At 47.9% G+C, this 18944-nt stretch overlaps 1 protein-coding gene across 1 annotated transcript in view; it reads right to left on the reverse strand.

Moving 5' to 3' along the window:
* Positions 1 to 1303: 1303 nt before the first annotated feature.
* The window catches only part of LOC118911830 (voltage-dependent N-type calcium channel subunit alpha-1B-like), a 36954-nt gene continuing 19313 nt past the window's right edge, over positions 1304 to 18944 (reverse strand). The window contains 3 exon segments of the mRNA XM_057505415.1: positions 1304 to 3843; positions 4202 to 4440; positions 4717 to 5038. Coding sequence (XP_057361398.1) covers positions 3313 to 3843; positions 4202 to 4440; positions 4717 to 5038 — 1092 coding nt within the window. The 3' untranslated portion in view covers positions 1304 to 3312.

Below are 18944 nucleotides of genomic sequence, written 5' to 3' on the forward strand. Positions count from 1 at the left end.
CATATCAGAAGGGACTAAAGAATTTATACCCTATTCCAATCCCTTTTTCTAGTGTAACCAGAACCATAAATTACATTTTTATCTGAACCCTCAGCCTATTCAATCGTCTTTTCTAAATGAGCTCTAAGTGTATAAACTGAATAAAACCCTCACTCTGATACCCACATAACCTTACACTGTCATTGCTTATTAGACAAACCTTTTGCTTAAACCCAGCCCTGACCTCTAATTCCTAACCCTAACCCTACCCCCAACCTCAGCTCAAAGCCTAACTCTAACCCATCCTGTCTCACGCTTACCTTACTCCTAAGCACTAACCCATCCGAACACTTACAGCCATGCAGAACTTCAGCCAATACCTGCTGGATCCCAGCCTTAACACCCCCCCAACTGTATTCAATTCCTAATTCAAGCATGACCACAGCTCTTGTGAAGCCTCACCCTGACTCCTCCTGCCACATGTCCATGTTGACCCCCACCCTGATTCATGCTCATGTCACCAGAAGGCCAAGAACAAGTCACATAAGTCCATTTTCTTCCCAGCCCTCCTCGCTGTGCACCCATGTGCCAGCCAGCGCACATGGCCTTGCCCCCCAGTGCTCACCTGCCTCTGAATCCAGCACCCCTAGAATATACAATCCAGCAGCAGGATGGGGTTTTGTTTTTGATTTTTTGCTAAATTTTATTTTAATCCAAGGACTGCTTCATACAAAATGTCATTGTAGAAACAATAGCAGAATCCAAATTTTGGCTGATAAATGTTACTCAGGCAGCACTAGTCAATCACAGAATTTTTTTGAAGCAAGTCCCAGCTGTGTTGCAGGGTTGGGACTTCTTCCTTTTTTTTTTAACACTGTTGTTAAATATAAAGTTTTGCAACAAACTTTTGATTTATATCAAATATAATTAAAAATTAACAAATGAATACATTGTATCAAAAAGTACGAAGATATACATTTTCATGCACATACTTATATATATGTATATATGTATATATTTTACATGCACACATAACTTGCTCAAACTACAGTCACTGTTTGACTGGTTCCAGATGCAGACAACTTGTTGATGCATTTAAAATTTGGCAACTCACTATGAGATTTCAGGGGAAACATGATAGCTAAGAAGCAAAACCCAGAAACAAACAAAATACAGAAACAAAACCCAGAGTCAGGAAAACAAGACATGGTGTCTCCTCCCCCACTCTCTGTCATCTTCACCTATCCCAGAGTCTAGACAATCCAGTGAGACTCTGAGTCTAGAAAAGTGGATTTCCCACCCAAAGTGACCTCGGAGTCAGCTGTGGTTCTGCACAGAAAGGATACATTCAAAATAACATAGGCTGGGGAGCAGAGACAAACATTAGTATCAAAATACACATCCTTCTGTTTTGCAACAGGAGTGCAGCAATCACATGCACCGACCTACTGGAGTGAAATACTCTGTTATCTTAAAGTCTCAGAGTGTTGTGCCTTCAAGTAAAGAAAGTCCATAAAATGGTTTGGTCACAATCATGCTGAAACTCTAGAACAGGTGGCAGCCTTGTGTGTTTTGTTTCCATTAAACGTGCTTCTTTTTTGTTGCATAGCCCTGTGGGTTTTTGGCATCCACTCACTGGACACACTCCACACACAGACATGCACACTCACACCACACACTGTTTCTTTAAGGAGAATCACAGGTTGAAGGCCAATGGGAGCACTCAGATGATCCATCAAAGAAACCAGCTGACATCTCAAGACATGGAGGACACAGCAGATCGACACGTGTAAACACTTCCTTTGTGCCCCAAGTGTACAGTCTCCCCCCATTTTATGCACAGAGTCCTAACCAGTCTTTTCCCTGTGGGAGTGGCCATGAGGCTGCACGTCCGTGGCTGGCTTTCCCGCATCTCGTGCCAGAAACACTGCTGGGCTTCAGATGCCCCTCCCTGAGCCACAGTGGCTGAGTTTCTCCTTCATTGGCTGTTTCTCCTGAATTTCAGCCTCATTTCAGTTGGGAGTCCCAACTGCCCACACCTGCTCAGACATGGCCCTCCCTCCTGCCCCATGGGCCCTGTCCCCAACCACCCCCACCCATCCAATCTCTCCCTCTTCTCTGGCCTTATGTGAAACTTCCTGACAACACAGATCACGGCCTGTCCCTGAGAATAAGATGGAGAACAGATTGAGTGCCCCCAGCAAGCACACGTCCTACACTGCTCTGTGGCTTATCAGGAAACCCTTCCGTGACTGGAGGAAAGGGGGAAATGGTCAACCCATTTCCAACTGCACCCACCCTCTTGGATGTCATTTATCTCAGTGTTCTCTATCGGCATCAGCCTTTTACCTGGCTGCTGTTTGAATTGGTTTCCACAAAACCCACCCACAGTTCACACAGGCCCCACGTCACGGCCACCAGGAGCCCAGCACAAGAGGGCTCAGAGTCAGGCACTTGGCGGAGAGTGGCAGGAGCGAGGGATAATCTGGGGGGCTGCCTGGACTGGATGGGAGCACATCTCCTTGTACAAGTCACACACACACATGCATCATGATAAGTTGAGATCTTCCTAAGGGTTTGACTTTTTTTAAGTTATGTTAATATTTCTTTCCCCATTTTTCTGCTTCTCTGTTTTTTCTGGATCAAATACATAGAATTGCCAAGAGTGAAGGGCATTGGGATTAAAACACAAAATGAATGGCAAAAACATTTTTGGATTTGGTCCTTGCACAGTTGACAATGTCTGGGAGAGGACAGAGAGCATTTGAGTGTATTTCTAGTGTCCACTTGCTGATCAAATTATGAAGAGTGATGCCAGACATGTGTGTGTTTGTGGATGCTGACAAGACCTGCACAGAGCCACGGCCAGGCTCCCAAGGTGCTGTCTGCCATTGACTCCATCCTGAGGTCTCACCACACTTTTAGACGTGGTCTGCTTCTCTGTACCACACATTTGGATAAAGGATGCCCCCCCACAAGATTCAGACTTCCTAAAAAGGATTCCAAGCACATAACACTGATGCTGGGGTCCATCTCACAGGATTCAGACTCCCTGAATCCGGCTCATCACACGCCACCACCTCCTGTGTCGGGTCTACAGTATGAGACCCAGGAAGGCAGCACACTAGGGGATGGAGAGAGCCTCATCCCTCTAGAATGGTCATCAGTGATCCATCCAGTGTGAGAGAAGAGAGAGGAGCAGCAGGGCCTCCACCCAGCTGGCCCAGGAGGCAAGGCCCCCGAGTGTCCCTGGGAGCCCAGTGTGGATGATAAAACTCATCAGCTGGACTCTGCCCACTGAGCAGGAGTGTGGCGGTGGCGGCCATGGTGCAGCTAGCACCAGTGGTCTTGGTCTGGGTGGTGGTAGCTGTGTCGTACCCGGCCACCAGAGCTGAGCCCCAGAGTACAGTGGTAGCCGTTGGGCACACGGCGGAGGGGATGGAACTGGGAAGTCAGGGAGGACACGTAGGAAGTCCGGGAGGAGCGGCCTGAGTTGGCGGCCACAGCCTCCTCGAAGGTGAGTGTGTCCTCAGGCTGGGTGTGGGCAGTGGCCTCGCTGTCCAAACACTGTCCCAGGTAAGGATCAGAGCTTATTCGAGAGCCAGGGGCCAGGGGCTGGCTAAGGGTGTCTCTCTAGAGCAGGGTGTTGTGTTCAGAAAGGCCACGGCTAAGCTGACCAGGGGAGAAGGCAGGGAGGCTTGCTTGAGCCCCAGCAAAGTGGACAGGGGAGGAGTTGGCCGTCTTGTAGGTGATGCTGGGACGGGGGGTCAGCGGGGTCTGGGGGAGCTGCCTCCGCCCACCACGGCCAGGGGCGCTAGCACCAGATGTTGACAGCAAGGTGCTCCCATTCACTGAACCACTACCCTAAAAGAAAATGGAACAGAGAAAATCAAAATCAAAGGACCAGATCAAACCGAGCACAGTAAAGGTGAGAATCTTGGAGGTGGGGGTTGAGGGGCACAGAAGAGGGCAGGTGGGCTGGACCCAGGGCAGCCCAGGAGGGGAACAGGCAGGATGTGGGGAGCGGGAAGGCAGATGGCATAAGTTAGGGCCAGGACGGCGACCAGGGGATGGCAGGTGATGGGAAGAGCCCGGGAAGAGGAGAGATGGCATGGTCCAGGGAGGGAGAGCACAGACCTGGCTGGGAGCAAGGACATGAGCGTCGGGTTGCAAAGGTGCGGGAGGGCCGTGAGGAAGGGCTGCCTCGGCCACCCAGTCTCACCTGTCTCAGGGGTCCTGGCTCCTGACCGGCCGTTGGCGACGTAGGGTGGCTGCTGAGAGAGGGCTTGGGCTGTGGGGGCTCGCGGCCCCCAAAGCGGTCACATGAGTAGAAGCGCTGCTTCTCCGAGGAGGAAGACTGCCTCCGCTCCTGGGACCGGCCGCGCTCCTGCCTGCACTCCCTCTGGCAGCCCACAGGCCCCTCTCCCTGGGGCGGCCCTGGGCCCGCAGTGCTGCTGGGTGCTGGCCCAAGGAAAGGAGGCATCAGGCAGTCAGGCCAGCAGGGAGACAGGCCTTCCACCCAACACTCAGACCCTCCAGAGCCAGGAGGGAGTCACGGGGAAGAGCGGAGCCAGTGGGGGGGAGGCAGTCTTGCCTGGTACCCAGGCTCAGGACTCACTGCTTCCTATGCAGGGCAGATTGTGGGGGGTTGTGAGATACAGAAAGAAAGAGGGTCCCCCATGGGCTCTCAGACCCCAGACCCAGGCCACAGCCACATGTAGGATCTCTTGCCCGTACCACCATCCATGTCTGCAGACAAGCTGGGCCCCTTCTCCAGGGACTTCTGCTTCCTGTCCCTGCGGCGATGGCAGTGGTGGTGGTGGTGGTGGTGGTGGTGGTGGTAAGCAGCCTGGCTGGCTGGTGCACTGTCCAGGGTAGCATTAAAGAGATGAGCCACACGGGGGCGCTGGGGAGCCAGCGTGGAGATGGAACGCTTCATGGGGCTGGCATCTGGGGGTGGCTGCAGGAGTGGACAGGGAAGGTGCACAGCCTGAGAGTGGGGACTAGAGGTACGGTGCCTAGGAGACCCTGGCCCATGGGGTCCAGGGTCCTCAGGAAGCTACACTGAGGGACCAGGGTCCAGGAGCCATCAGGCCTGCCCCTTTTTCTGGAAAGTTCTTCCCCACCTGAGAGACCCACCATTTCTGCAAGAGCACTCTGCACAAAGTGCTGTTTCTGTAAGTGTCCATCTCCCACACCTTGTGCGGCAGGGGTGGCCCACTTGCATCTATGTCCCTAAAAGACAGGGAGGATGCCAGGAGGAGGGAGGCTGTTGGCCTGAATGGAAGAACCCGGGTGGGGGGCCCAGAGGTCCCTCAGTGGCTGCAGTGTGATGGCTCTGCCAGCCCATCTGTGCATCCAGCAGGACCATGAGGCTGCTCCCCTGGGGCTGAAATCAGGTCATGTGGGAACAGGTCCTCTGAGTGGAGCTTGCCCACAGCCACTGCTCAGTGCCAAGCACCAAGGGAAAGAAGAAGATGATTCTGGGGAAAAGATGGCAGTGTAAGAAGGCAAGGCAGAAACCTCCCTCCAAATTCACATAAAACACAAAAATACACCAAATACAACAAAACCTCAAAATGACCTGAAGACTGCAGAACTGACTGCCTACATCTGGGGAAGAAGAGAGGACCCCACAGAAAGGGTAAAGTGGCCAAGCTGGGACCCAGCAGGACCCAAGCCCTCCCCCAACCCTAGCCCCCAGGTGGGAGGAAGAGAAAAGGAGCAGTAAGGGAGTGGGAGCCCAGAACCGCTGAACCCCTGGCGGTCTGCTCCAGGAACACAATGAACCCACATTATATGGAGCTCTGGTGATTCATGGGGCCGGACAATAAAGACATGCGGAACACTTGGGGAGGCTGAGATTGCAGCCTCTTGTGGGGAACAGGAATACCTTACCAAACACTCCCCCCAAGACAAAAGCAAAGAGGGCAGTTTGAAAGACTTCCCAGCAGCAATAGGGGTGCCAGAGGGGCGAGGATTGCACAGAGCTCTCTGCTCAGGAGAAATATCAGGTGGATGATACCTCCCCAATCTGCCCTCAGCCCAACAGGCTAGGAACTCTCCGGAGCTTCAGACACTCCATCCTTGCTGGCAACACAGCCCCAAGGCCCCCCACTGTAGTGCATGGTCTGCCAGCTGGCAGTGAAACCAAACTTTGCTCCCAAGTAGGCAGAGGGAGACCCTTCCAGCCTTCTCAGGCATGTTTTGGGGTAGCCAGGGAAGTACCTGCAGGAGCCAGCCCTGGGAGCTCCCTCCTCCCTGCAGGCGCTGGCCCATCTCACCTGTGGCCCCCACCACTGCTGCAGGCTGTCGGGGGAGGGTAGTTCTGCCCACAGCTACTCCAGTGGCACAGCCCCAAGTATTCTCCCTGCTCCCCCAATCAGCTGACCGCCCACATAACCCCCCTGAAATCAGATCACTACAAGCCAGACAGAAAGGTGCCCTGCCCATTGCACGCCAACAGCTGGGGCTCCTGCACAGGAAATTGAGCTTCTGAGCACTAGAGGGCGCCTCCTACACAAAGTTATTGTTGCATAGGAAACACTAAAAAAAAATGAAGAGGCAGAGGAACTTGGTCCAAACGAAACTACAAGACAAAACACCAGAAAAAGTGTTGAGTGAAACTGAAGTCATCAATCTTCCTGATAAAGACTTCAAAGTAAAAGTCATAAACATATTCACAGATCTACAGAAAAATATTCAAGATCTCAGGGAAGACCTCAACAAAAATACAGAAGACCTCCAAAAAAGGCACTCAGAGCTGAAGAACACAGTATCTCAAATGAAAAATACAATGGAGGGAGTTAATAGCAGGCTTACACAGGCTGAAGAGGTTGTAGGTGATGTAGAAATTAGGGAGAAAGAAAACAATGAAGCCAAAAAACAGAGAGAGAAAAGGATTTCTAGGAATGAAAGAACAGGAGAGCTGTGAGACCAATCCAAATAGACCAATATTAGCATTATAGGGGTACCAGAAGAAGAAGAGAGAGATAAAGGGATAGAAAGTCTCTTTGAGGAAATAGTTGTTGAAAACTTTCCCAGTCTGGGGAAGGAAATGGACACTTAGATCATGGAAGCACAAAAATCATAAACAAAAGGAACCCTAGGAAGACAACACCAAGACATATAATAATTAAAATGCAAAGATCAAGGACAAGGAGAAAGTACTGAAAGCAGCCAGAGAGAGAAAAAAATCATGTATAAGGGAAAGCCCATCAGGCTATCAGCAAATGTTTCAGCAGAAACTTTACAGGCCAGAAGGGAGTGGCATGATATATTTAATGCAATGAAACAGAAGGGCCTCCAACCAAGAATACTCCACCAGGCAAGATTATCATTTAAATTTGAAGCAGGGATTTTAAAATGTCACATAAACAAAAGTTGAAGGAATTCACCACCACTAAGCCAGCCCTACAGCATATGTTAAAGGGACTGCTATAGATGGAAGTGGTCCTAAGGCTAAATAGCTGCCACCAGAGAAGGTAAACCCACCATAAAGGTACCAGACCAGTTAATTACCAAGCAAGTGCAAAATTAAATCGACGACTCACAATCAGTCAAGGGACACACAAAGAGTGCAGAATATGACACCTAATACATAAAGAGTGGAGGAGAAAAGAAAAAGAAGGGGTGAGGGGAAAGTACCTTTAGATTGTGTTTGAAATAGTGTAATAAGCGAGTTAAGTGAGACTGTTAGATAGTAAGGAAGATGCCCTTGAACCTTTGGTAACCACATATCTAAAGCCTAAAATGGCAATAAGTACACATCTATCAATAATCATCCTAAATGTAAATGGACTAAATGCACCAAAAAGACATAGAAGGGCAGAATGGATGAAAAAAAAAACAGGACCCATCTATATGCTGCCAACAATAGACTCATTTCAGACCCAAAGACATACACATACTGAAAGTGAAGGGATGGAAAAATGTATTTCATGCAAACATTAGGGAGAAAAAAGCAGGAGTTGGAGTACTTGTATCAGACAAAATAGAATTCAAAACAAAGAAAGTAACAAGAGACAAAGACAGACATTACATAATGATAAAGAGTTCAGTCCAACAAGAGGATGTAACCATTATAAATATATATGCCCCCAACATATGAGCATCTACATATGTGAAACAAATACTGACAGAATTAAAGGGAAAACTAGAATGCAATGCATTCATTTTAGGAGACTTCAACACACCACTCACTCCAAAGAAAAGATCCACCAGACAGAAAATAAGTAAGGACACAGAGGCACTGAACAACACACTAGAACAGATGGACCTAATGGACATCTACAGAACACTCCTCCCAAAAGCAGCAGGATACATATTCTTCTCAAGTGCACAGGGAACATTTTCTGGAATAGATCACATACTAGGACACACACCAGAGCCTCAGTGAATTGAAAAAGATTGAAATTGTATCAAACAGCATCTCAGACTATAGGGGTATGAAACTAGAAATAAATTATGCAAAGAAAACAAAAAAGCCCACAAACACATGGAGGCTTAACAACATGCTCACAAATAATCAATGGATCAATGACCAAATAAAAACAGATATCAAGCAATATATTGAGACAAATGAAAACAACAACTCAGAAGCCCAAAACTTGCGGAACATGGTAAAGGCAGCTCTAAGAGGGTGGTACATAGCAATACAGTCTTACCTCAAGAAACAAGAACAATCCCAAATAAACAGCCTCAGTTCACAGTTAAAGAAACTAGAAGAAGAACAAATGATGCCCAAAGTCAGTAGAAGGCAGGACATAATAAAGATCAGAGCAGAAATAAATAAAATAGAGAATGAAGGGCCCCACCAGTAAGATGGTGAACTTCCGGCTTCTCTTCCGGGTCCTCGGTTTCCGACAGTGCCACCTAAAGACCAATCACCTATCTCCCCACTCCCACTCCCAGCACCTAGCCAATAGCCACCAGCCCCGTAGAAGTAACACCACAATCACCCCATGCCCCTTCCTATATAACCCAGAACCTTTCCCCAATAAAGTGGAATTCTCTGGTGAATTGCTGCTGTGTGTCGCTCCTTTCCTTTCATTGGTGCCGAAACCTGGGAGACAGGACAGCCCAAGTGGGCCCCGTCTTCCCCCTAACACCAGCAGCAGCTTGCCCTCGTCCTCTTTTTCTGGCGCTGGCTCCTCACACTCACCACTCCTCTCTGGCCTTTAGGTAAGTTTTTCCCTGGGGTGGGCCACTCTTCCCCAAGCTATCGCAGCGCCATTGACCGTGATTGTCCGGCAAGGCCCTGACGCTCGGGGATGAGGAGGGAACTCTCCCCGCCTTAGGCCTTCACGGCTGCGGCGGACCCCCAGGCCCCCCTCCAACAGCCATAAACGAGGTGACTCTGCAGATGAGAACGTTCCCTTTTCACCCTTCCTCCTTCCATTCTGCCTGCCGAAATCCGTTCTGTCCACCGAAAATTCCTAGTACCAGGTACCTCAGACTCCGGCACTCTGCCTTCTTAGAGGAGTCTGGGTGACGACCCACACTTCCTAAGAAACCGACTCGTATACGAGTTTCCGCAGACCCCCAGGGGTCATCGGGGACGCCCTTTGTCTCCTTGCTGTCTGCTCCCAGTCTGAGGATCTCCGTTCGTCTTCCCCTGTGTGTCTCCTTCTCTGTCCTTTAGCCATGGGAGCCTCCTCATCCCTCCCTGGAAGTTCACCTCTTGAATGCCTGCTCAAGCATCTAGCCACCCTCTCCCTGACGCCTGATATAAAACCAAAACTTCCCCGTAAATACTGCTCCCAAGATTGGCCGACATGCCCCCTAGACAATCACAACCAACGGCCCGCAGGGGGAGCTCTTGATCCTGACGTCACTCGCGATCTCTTTAACTACTGCCAGCGCCTGAAAAAATGGAAGGAGATTCCCTATACCGAAGCTTTCCGCCTCCTCCTCCCCCCGCCCCCCCCAAGTTCTCCCAGCCTGCAAGCCGTCTCCCCCGCAGAAGCCTCCCGCCCACTCCCCTCCCCCTCCTCTCCTACAACAGCCCCTCCCCCTTCCTCCACCACCATCTCCTCCCCCACCTCACCCTCCTGCAGATCAGGCCTGAGCCTTTCAGCCCCCCTCTAAGTCCCAGGGGCCTCCTCCGTCTTTGCTCCCACCACCTGTTTCTCCACCACAGAATGAGCCAGAACCCTTCAGTCCTCCTCAGACTCGGTCCTGAGGGCCTCCCAAAATTATTGCCCCCCCTCCGGGAAGTAGCAAGATCCAAAGGCATCGTGCGCGTTCACGTCCCTTTCTCCTTAAGAGATTTAGCCCAACTTGAGAAACGCCTAAGTTCCTTTTTCACTGATCCTACAACATATATCAGAGAGTTTCAATAGACCCTCCAGTCATACAGCCTCACACATCATGACATTTTCATGCTCCTAGCCAATACCCTCCCTCCTGAAGAGCATAGACGAGTTTGGGACTTCGCCCAAATGCACGCCACCGAAACCCACAGGACTGACCCCACCTACCCCCCTGGCCCCACCACTGTCCCCGAACAAGACCCACACTGAGATTATAACACCACCGTGAGTCTCCGCGCTCGAGATATCTTCACCTGCTGCTTAATAGCAGGTCTGAAAAAGGCAGCTCGTAGAGTCAATTTTCAAAAGCTCCCTCCGAGTTCTTAGACAGACTCACTCAAACCCTATTACAGTATACCAGCCTGGACCCAGAAACGCCTGATGGGAGACATGTCCTTATGACATACTTCCTGGCTCAAAGCTACCCTGACATTAAAGCTAAACTCAAAAAGTTAGAACAAGGCCCTGCTGCCCCACAGACTGAGATCATAACACTGGCCTTTAAAGTCTTCAATAACCAGGAGGAGGAGAAAGAACGCCGTAAACAAAAGGCTGATCAGGCCAATTTCCAAATGTTGGCCCAGCTGATAAAACCACAACCTGGGCACTCTTCTAAAAACAAGCCCCCCACAAGAGCTTGTTTGAAGTGCAGACAAGAAGGACATTGGTCAAGGGCTACCACCCCATGCCCCAGATGCCACAAAAAGGGCCACTGGGGGTCTGATTGCCCAGCCACCCGAAGGGGAGGCTGGACGAACAACCCCCATCCTAAGCCCTCCGTAGTGAGGCTGGCAGAAGAAGATTGACGGGGCCTGGGGGCTTTTCGCCCGATCATTTCCATCACCAAACAAGAGCCCAGGGTTACTTTAATAGTAGACGGTCACCCCATCTCCTTCCTCCTAGATATACAGGAGCCACCTTCTCAGTCTTGTGGGAATACCGGGGCCCTACCACGCCTGCCATTACTCCTATAGTCGGGGTAGGAAGTAAACAGATTTTCCCATTAAACCCCCCCTTTTATGCACAATCCAAGACAATCCCATACCTTTCTCCCACTCCTTCCTGGTTATGCCCCAGTGTCCCATCCCCTTACTAGGACGGGACATCCTTTCTCTCCTCCATGTTTCCATAACTATATCCACTCCCACAGCCCCCAGTACTCCCTTTCTGATGGCCCTCATAGCCGACGACCCCCCTCTACCCAATGAAGCTCCAGTTCCGCCCTCATACACCCTGTAAATCCCAGAGTTTGAGACATTACAAGCCCCTCCGTAGCTCTATGTCCTCCTGCCTCTATCAAATTACGTGACCCCTCTCAGTATATCTGTCAGGCCCAATACCCCCTAACCACTTCAGCCCTCATAGGCCTCCAACCCATCATTCAAGATCTTTTAAACAAAAATTACCTCAGACCCACTCACTCCCCGTTTAATACCCCCATATTAGCTGTTAAAAAAACCAACAGATCTTTCCGCCTCGTCCAAGACCTTCGCTTCATCAACATGGCCATCGTCCCTATCCATCCCTTAGTCCCAAATTCATACACCCTTTTATCGCTGCCCTGCCTTGGCCTCCCGAGACCCCTCCTCCCAAGATTTCTTCACCTTCACCTGGACGGACCCATACACAAGACATTCTGAACAACTCACTTGGACAGTTTTGCCACAAAGCTTCCGAGTCCACCTTATTACAATATGTGGACAATCTTCTACTCTGCAGTCCCTCATGAGAACAGTCTCAACTTGACACTGCCTCCCTACTTAACCTTCTAGCTTCCAGAAGTTACCGAGTATCCCCCGTTAAAGCTCAAATCTCTTCACCTTCTGTCACTTACCTCGGATTTCTTCTATCTCAACAAAGAAAGTCCATTACCTTAGACAGAAAACAGCTCCTCTCTGACCTGCCCGTTCCCAAAACCAAGACAGAAATCCTTTCCTTTCTAAGCCTGGCTGGGTATTTTAGAGCATGGATCCCTAACTTCTCCCTGTTGGCAAGACCCCTATACGACCTCAGCAAAGGCCCCCCTGAAGAACCATTATCCTCCTCACCCCGACACTCCTTCATTAAGCTCCGTGGAGCCCTTGTGGAAGCCCCAGCTCTCCATCTTCCTGATTTGCCGAAGCCCTTCTCATTATACATTCATGAGAAGTCCAGTCAAGCTCTAGGAGTCCTAGGCCAATATTATAGCCCATCCTTTGCCCCAGTAGCTTATCTTTCCAAGCAGTTAGACCCCACAGTTCAGGGATGGGCCCCCTGCCTACGGGCATTAGCCGCTGGATAGCTCTTGCAGAAGGAAGCTCATAAACTGACATTCGGGGTGCCCCTTACCATTCTGTCCCCACATCACCTAAAGGATCTCTTAACCTACAAAAGTTTACAGACTCTCCCTCCCTCCAGACTCCTGACCTTACTGTCCTCTTTCCTCCAAAATCCCATTCACCCCCTTTGCCATCCATACCCGAATCATGACTTTTTCCTCCTTTACCGCTCTCTTGCTTTTTCTCCTCATTCCTATTATCTTCCCCACCACCCCAGCCTCCTTTGTATGGCGATTCAAAGTCAGACAGACTTACACACAGCATCAAACAAAAGTTACTGCCCTCATTGCCACATCAGACTGCCCTCTGAAAGGCTACTCTGAGCCTTTATACCTCCACTTTCCTCCCTCCACCGAAGTGTTCACTAGCAGCTACCTTTATTCTCCCTACCTCTGCTTCCTCTATGACCAAAGACAAACCTATTGCAGGCGATGGCAAGACACCTACGGGGGATGTCCCCACTGGTCTTGTGCCATTCACTACATGAGTAACTCCCAGTACCCACAGTATTACTCCTCCAACTGTTTCATGAAATACCCCAATGGCTCATTCTCCTTATCAATCCCAGATCCCTGGGACTCTCAATGGGCCGCCAGAGTCACAGCCTCAGTTTACTATGGGGAGTCCTTGACCCCCCACGGTACCCTTCATATCTCTCAAGAGTATGTTCCCTCTCACTCCCAGATCTCTCAAGTTGCATCAGATATCGGACATTCTGAAAAAGTCATTATCCAAACTCTTAATGGCACTTCTTCATCTTCTTATTCCTCCTACTCTTGGTTACAGCTTATTCAAGACACCACCATCTTTCTCAACCACACCCTCAACACCGCCAATTGTTTCTTGTGTGCATCACTACAGCACCCATTGCTGGCCGCCATGCCCCTTAATATTTCCAACTACTCCTTCCATGCAGAAAGACAACCCCTCCGCCCCCTGGCAGACATACCCCTATGGGAACCAGAATACACAGATAATCTCACCATCCACCACTGTGTAGGCCCAGGTCCACCCCCCTCCAGCGCACTTCACTGCCTCTCTATCTACACCCCTACCTCCAGCTCTAAGACTTTCACTCAACCGGGACACTTCTTTTGGTGTAATGGCAGTCTTTTCAACTCACTGCCTCCCAACTCTGATATACCCTGCATTCTCGTCACCCTAATCCCACAGCTTACACTTTACAACATGGCAGAATTTCTTGAGCTCCAACCTCCCTTGCCCTTGTGCACAAAAAGGGCTGCTTTCCTTCCCATCATGGTCGGTATCTCTTTGACCACCTCAGCCATTGGGGCAGGGTTTTCAAGAAGAGCCTTGGGTCACTCTCTATGGGCAATTAGAAATCTCAACAACAAACTTGAGAGAGCCCTGACATCCACTGCTGATTCCCTAGCCTCTCTCCAAAGACAGGTCACTTCGCTAGCTAAGGTCACCCTTCAAAACCGACAGGCCTTAGATCTGCTTACAGCCGAAAAGGGCAGCACCTGCGTCTTCCTTCGGGAAGAGTGCTGCTATTACATCAATGAATCCAGCATTGTAGAAACTGACATTACCAAACTCACCGACCTTGCCTCCAGCCTCCACTCTGCTTCCAATTCCAACCCATTCTCTTCAATACTAACAAACCCCTTCCTTACCTGGCTCTGGCCCATTGCAGGCCCCATAATAATAATTTTCTCGCCTGTCTCTTCTTACCCTGTATAATGAAGTTCATCAAATCCCAAGTTAGAAAAATCTCTAATCAAACTTTCAACCAGCTTTTACTCAGGAACTATCAGCTTCTGGCCGCAGAAGATCCCTCACCCTCACGTGACCTCCTCACCACACGCTGAGATGGACCCCTCTCTCCGCTGGAAACTGTTCCTGGAAACAATGGCCGCAGATGCCTGGCTTCTGGCACCCATATCCTCCTGGCACCATTGGAATCAACAAGTCCTCGACCTATAGTTACAGGGAACCTTCACTGATTTCCAACCTGAAGAAGTCCACATCTACTCGTCCTTACTGTGGGGAGTCCTATCAACCCTTTCCCCCCAATCCTCAAGCCCTCACTCCCTTCTCTGCCCCCGTTCAGCAGGAAGCAGTCAGAAAGAAAACGTCCACAACCCCATAGAGGAGAAAGGGGGGAATGAAGGGCCCCCACCAGTAAGATGGCGAACTTCCGGCTTCTCTTCCGGGTCCTCGGTTCCCGACGGCGCCACCTAAAGACCAATCACCTATCTCCCCACTCCCACTCCCAGCACCTAGCCAACAGCCACCAGCCCCGTAGAAGTAACACCACAATCACCCCATGCCCCTTCCTATATAACCCAGCACCTTTCCCCAATAAAGCGGAATTCTCCGGTGAATTGCTGCTGTGTGTCGCTGCTTTCCTTTCAGAGAAGAATAAAACAACAGAAAGAATCAATGAAACCAGGAGCTGGTTCTTTGAGAAAAAAAACAAAATAGATAAACCCCTAACCAGATTTATCAAGAAAAAAAGAGAGTGTACACACATAAACATAATCAGAAATGAAGAAGGAATAATCACAATGGATACCATAGAAATACAAATAATTATTAAAAAATACTATGAAAAAGTATATGTCAATAAAGTGGACAACCCACAAGAAATGGACAACTTTCTAGAAAAATACAACCTTCTAAGACCGACCCAGGAAGAAACAGGAGATCTGAACAGACCAATTATCAGCAATGAAATCAAATTGGTAATAAAAACACTACCTAAAAACAAAACCCCTGGACCAGATGGCTTCATGGCTGAATTTATCAAACATTTAAAGAAAAGCTTATACCCATCCTCCTTAAAGTATTCCAAGAAGCAGAAGAGGAGGGAATACTTCCAACTCATTCTATGAGTCTAGTTAAAACTAAACAAAAACCCCACAAAAAAAGAAAGTTACAGACTAATATCCCTGATGAACATAGATGCAAAAATCGACAATAAGGTATTAGCTAACTGAATTTAATAAGATCATCCATCATTACCAAGTGGGATTTATTCTAGGGATGCAAGGATGGTACAATATTCATAAATCAATCAGTATAAAACACCACATTAACAAAAAGGACAAAAATCACAATTGTCTCAGTAGATGCTGCAAAGCATTTGGCGAAATACAACATCCATTCATGATAAAAACTCTTAAAAAATGGATATAGAGGGAACATACTTCAACACAATAAAGGCCATTACAACAAACCCACAGCCAACATCATAATTAACAGCAAAAAGCCGAAAGCTTTTCCTCTAAGATCAGGAACAAGACAAGGATGTTCATTCTCCCCATTTTCTTCAACATAGTAATGGAGGTCTTAGCCACAGCAAGGAGACAACACAAAGAAATAAAAGGCATTAAGATTGGTAAGGAAGAAGTTAAACTGTCACTGTTTGCAGATGACATGGTATTATACATACAAAACCCTAAGGACTCCACCAAAAAACTATTAGAACTAATAACTGGATTTAGCAAAGTTACAGGATACAAAATGAATACACAGAAATGTGTAGCATTCCTATATACTAACAATGAACTAGCAGAAAAAGAAATCAGGAAAACAACTCCATTTACAATTGCATCGAAAAGAATAAAGTATCTAGGAATAAACCTAACCAAGAAAGTGAAAGACCTTTACTCTGAAAACTATAAGACACTCATGAGAGAAATTAAAGAAGACACCAGTAAATGGAAACATACACAATGCTCATGGATAGGAAGAATTAATATTGCCAAAATGGCCATCCTGCCTAAAGCAATCTACAGATTCAATGTAATCCCAGCAGCATGAGAGGTGAGACAGAGAACTCCTCTAAAAACCACAGATAGTGTGAAAAATATAGTTAATACAACTTACCCTAGCATAGCAACTGGAAAGAAGGCTGCACCAGACTGCACACATACCTCATGAACAGAGCAGACCACACAAAACAGGGTAACGTAAGAAAAACTTTATCTGGCAGGACCCAGGTCCTTCCCTCACCCCAGCTCACCGGCGGGAGGAAAAGAAATGGGGCGGAGAGGGAGTGGAAGCCTGGAACTGCTGAACACCTGGCCCTGGAGATCTGCTTTGCAAGCAGAAACCTACACTGTGTGGTGCTCTGGAGTATGGAGAGCTGGGACAGGTGGAGTGCTTGACAGACAGATTCCGGCCATTTGTGGAGGATGGGATCCACACCTGCTGTTCTGGGACAAGGGAAAGGCAGGTGGTCTGAGAGGCTTCCTAGCAGTGAGAGGGCTGCTGAAGGTGTGGCATTTTCACAGAGCTTGCTGCATGGGAGAAGGGACAGGGGGACAAGGTTGTCTGGGCATGCTCTTCCCAGCAGATTAGGAAATTTGGGGAGCTTCAGGCGCTCCACTCCCCTGGCTGGCTACTCAGCTCCGAGGCCCAGCACTGGGATATGCAGCCTGCCAAGCCTTCCTCCTGGCTTGACAGCACCTGCTCACAAACTGGCAGTCACTGTGCTGGCATCAGGCCAGCTGGGGGGAGGCCCCGTCTACAATAGTTGGGGATGCCAAGCACAGAGGTTTACACCAGTGTACTCAGCCCACTGGCTCTGACACTAGAGACAGGCACCACAGACAGGGATCATGAAACAGATCTTTCCTCCCTCCAGGCACCAGTTCCACTCCCCTATGACCCCCAGCCTCATTCTAGGGGCTGAGCAGCTCCAGAGACTGGAGCTTCGGGGCACTAGTGGGCACCACACAGAAATATGAAACATCAAAAGAACATGGTTCAGACAAAAATTTCACAAACCCCAGAAAAAGGGCCAAATGAAATGGAACTCACCAATCTGCCTGAAAGAGAGTTCAAAATAAAAATCATCAACATGCTCATGGAGGTACAGAAAAATATTCAACAACTCAGGAATGAATTTACGACAGAGATTCAATCATTAAGAAATTCTATATCTGAAATGAAACATACAATGGATGGACTTAAAAGCAGATTAGATGTAGTAGAAGAGACGGTAAATGGAATAGAAATTAGAGAAGAGGAATATAAAGAAGCTGAGGCACAGAGAGAAAAAAGAATCTCTAAGAATGAAAGAATACTGAGAGAACTGTGTGACCAATCCAAAACAAACAATATTTGCATAATAGGGATACCAGAAGATGAAGAGAGAGAAAAAGGAATAGGAAGTGTCATTGAGGAGGTAATTGCTGAAAAGTTCCCCAATCTGGGGAAGGAGATAGTCTCTCAAGCCATTGAGATGCACAGATCTCCCAAAACAAGGGACCCAAGGAAGACAACATCAAGACATATAATAATTAAAATGGCAAAGATTAATGATAAAGACAGACTTTTAAAAGCAGCTAGAGAGAGAAAAAAGATCACATACAAAGGAAAACCCATCAGGCTATCATCAGACTTCTCAGCAGAAACCTTACAGGACAGAAGGGAGTGGCATGATATATTTACTGCAATGAAGCAGAAGGGCCTTCAACCAAGAATACTCTACCCAGCAAGGTTATCATTTAAATTTGAAGGAGGGATTAAACAATTTTCAGATAAGCAAAAGCTGAGAGAATTTACTTCCCACAAACCACCTCTACAGTATATTTTGGAGGAACCCCTATAGATGGAAGTATTCTTAAGGCTAAACAGATGTCACCCAAGGGAATACACAAAGAGTACAGAATATGATATGTAACATATAAAGAATGGAGGAGGAAGAAAAAGGAGGAAAAAAGAAACAACAAAGAGAGCCTTTAGGTTGTGTTTGTAATAGCATACGAAATGAGTTAAATTAGATTGTTAGATAGTAAGGGTATTACCCTTGAACCTTTGGTAACCACAAATCTAAAGCCTGCAATGGCAATAAGTACATACCTATCGATAATCACCCTAAATGTAAATGGTCTGAATGCACTGATCAAAAGATGTAGAGTCACTGAATGGATAAAAAAAACAAGACCCATCTATATGCTGCCTACAAGAGACTCACTTCAAATTCAAAAACATACACAGACTGAAAGTAAAGGGATGGAAAAAGATATTTCATGCAACTAATAGGGAGAAAAAAAGCAGGAGTTGCAGTACTTGTATCAGACAAAATAGACTTCAAAACAAAGAAAGTCACAAGAGACAAAGAAGGACATTACATAATGATAAAGGGGTTAGTCCAACAAGAGGATATAACTATTATAAATATCTATTCCTCCAACACAGGATCACCTACATATGTGAAACAAATACTAATAGAATTAAAGGGGGAAATAGAATGCAATGCGTTCATTTTGAAAGACTTCAACACACCACTCATTCTGAATGACAGATCAACCAGACAGAACATAAATAGACAGAGGCACTGAACAATGTATTAGAACAG

The sequence above is a fragment of the Manis pentadactyla genome, chromosome 8 (genome assembly GCF_030020395.1).
Source record: "Manis pentadactyla isolate mManPen7 chromosome 8, mManPen7.hap1, whole genome shotgun sequence".
Taxonomy (NCBI): domain Eukaryota; kingdom Metazoa; phylum Chordata; class Mammalia; order Pholidota; family Manidae; genus Manis; species Manis pentadactyla.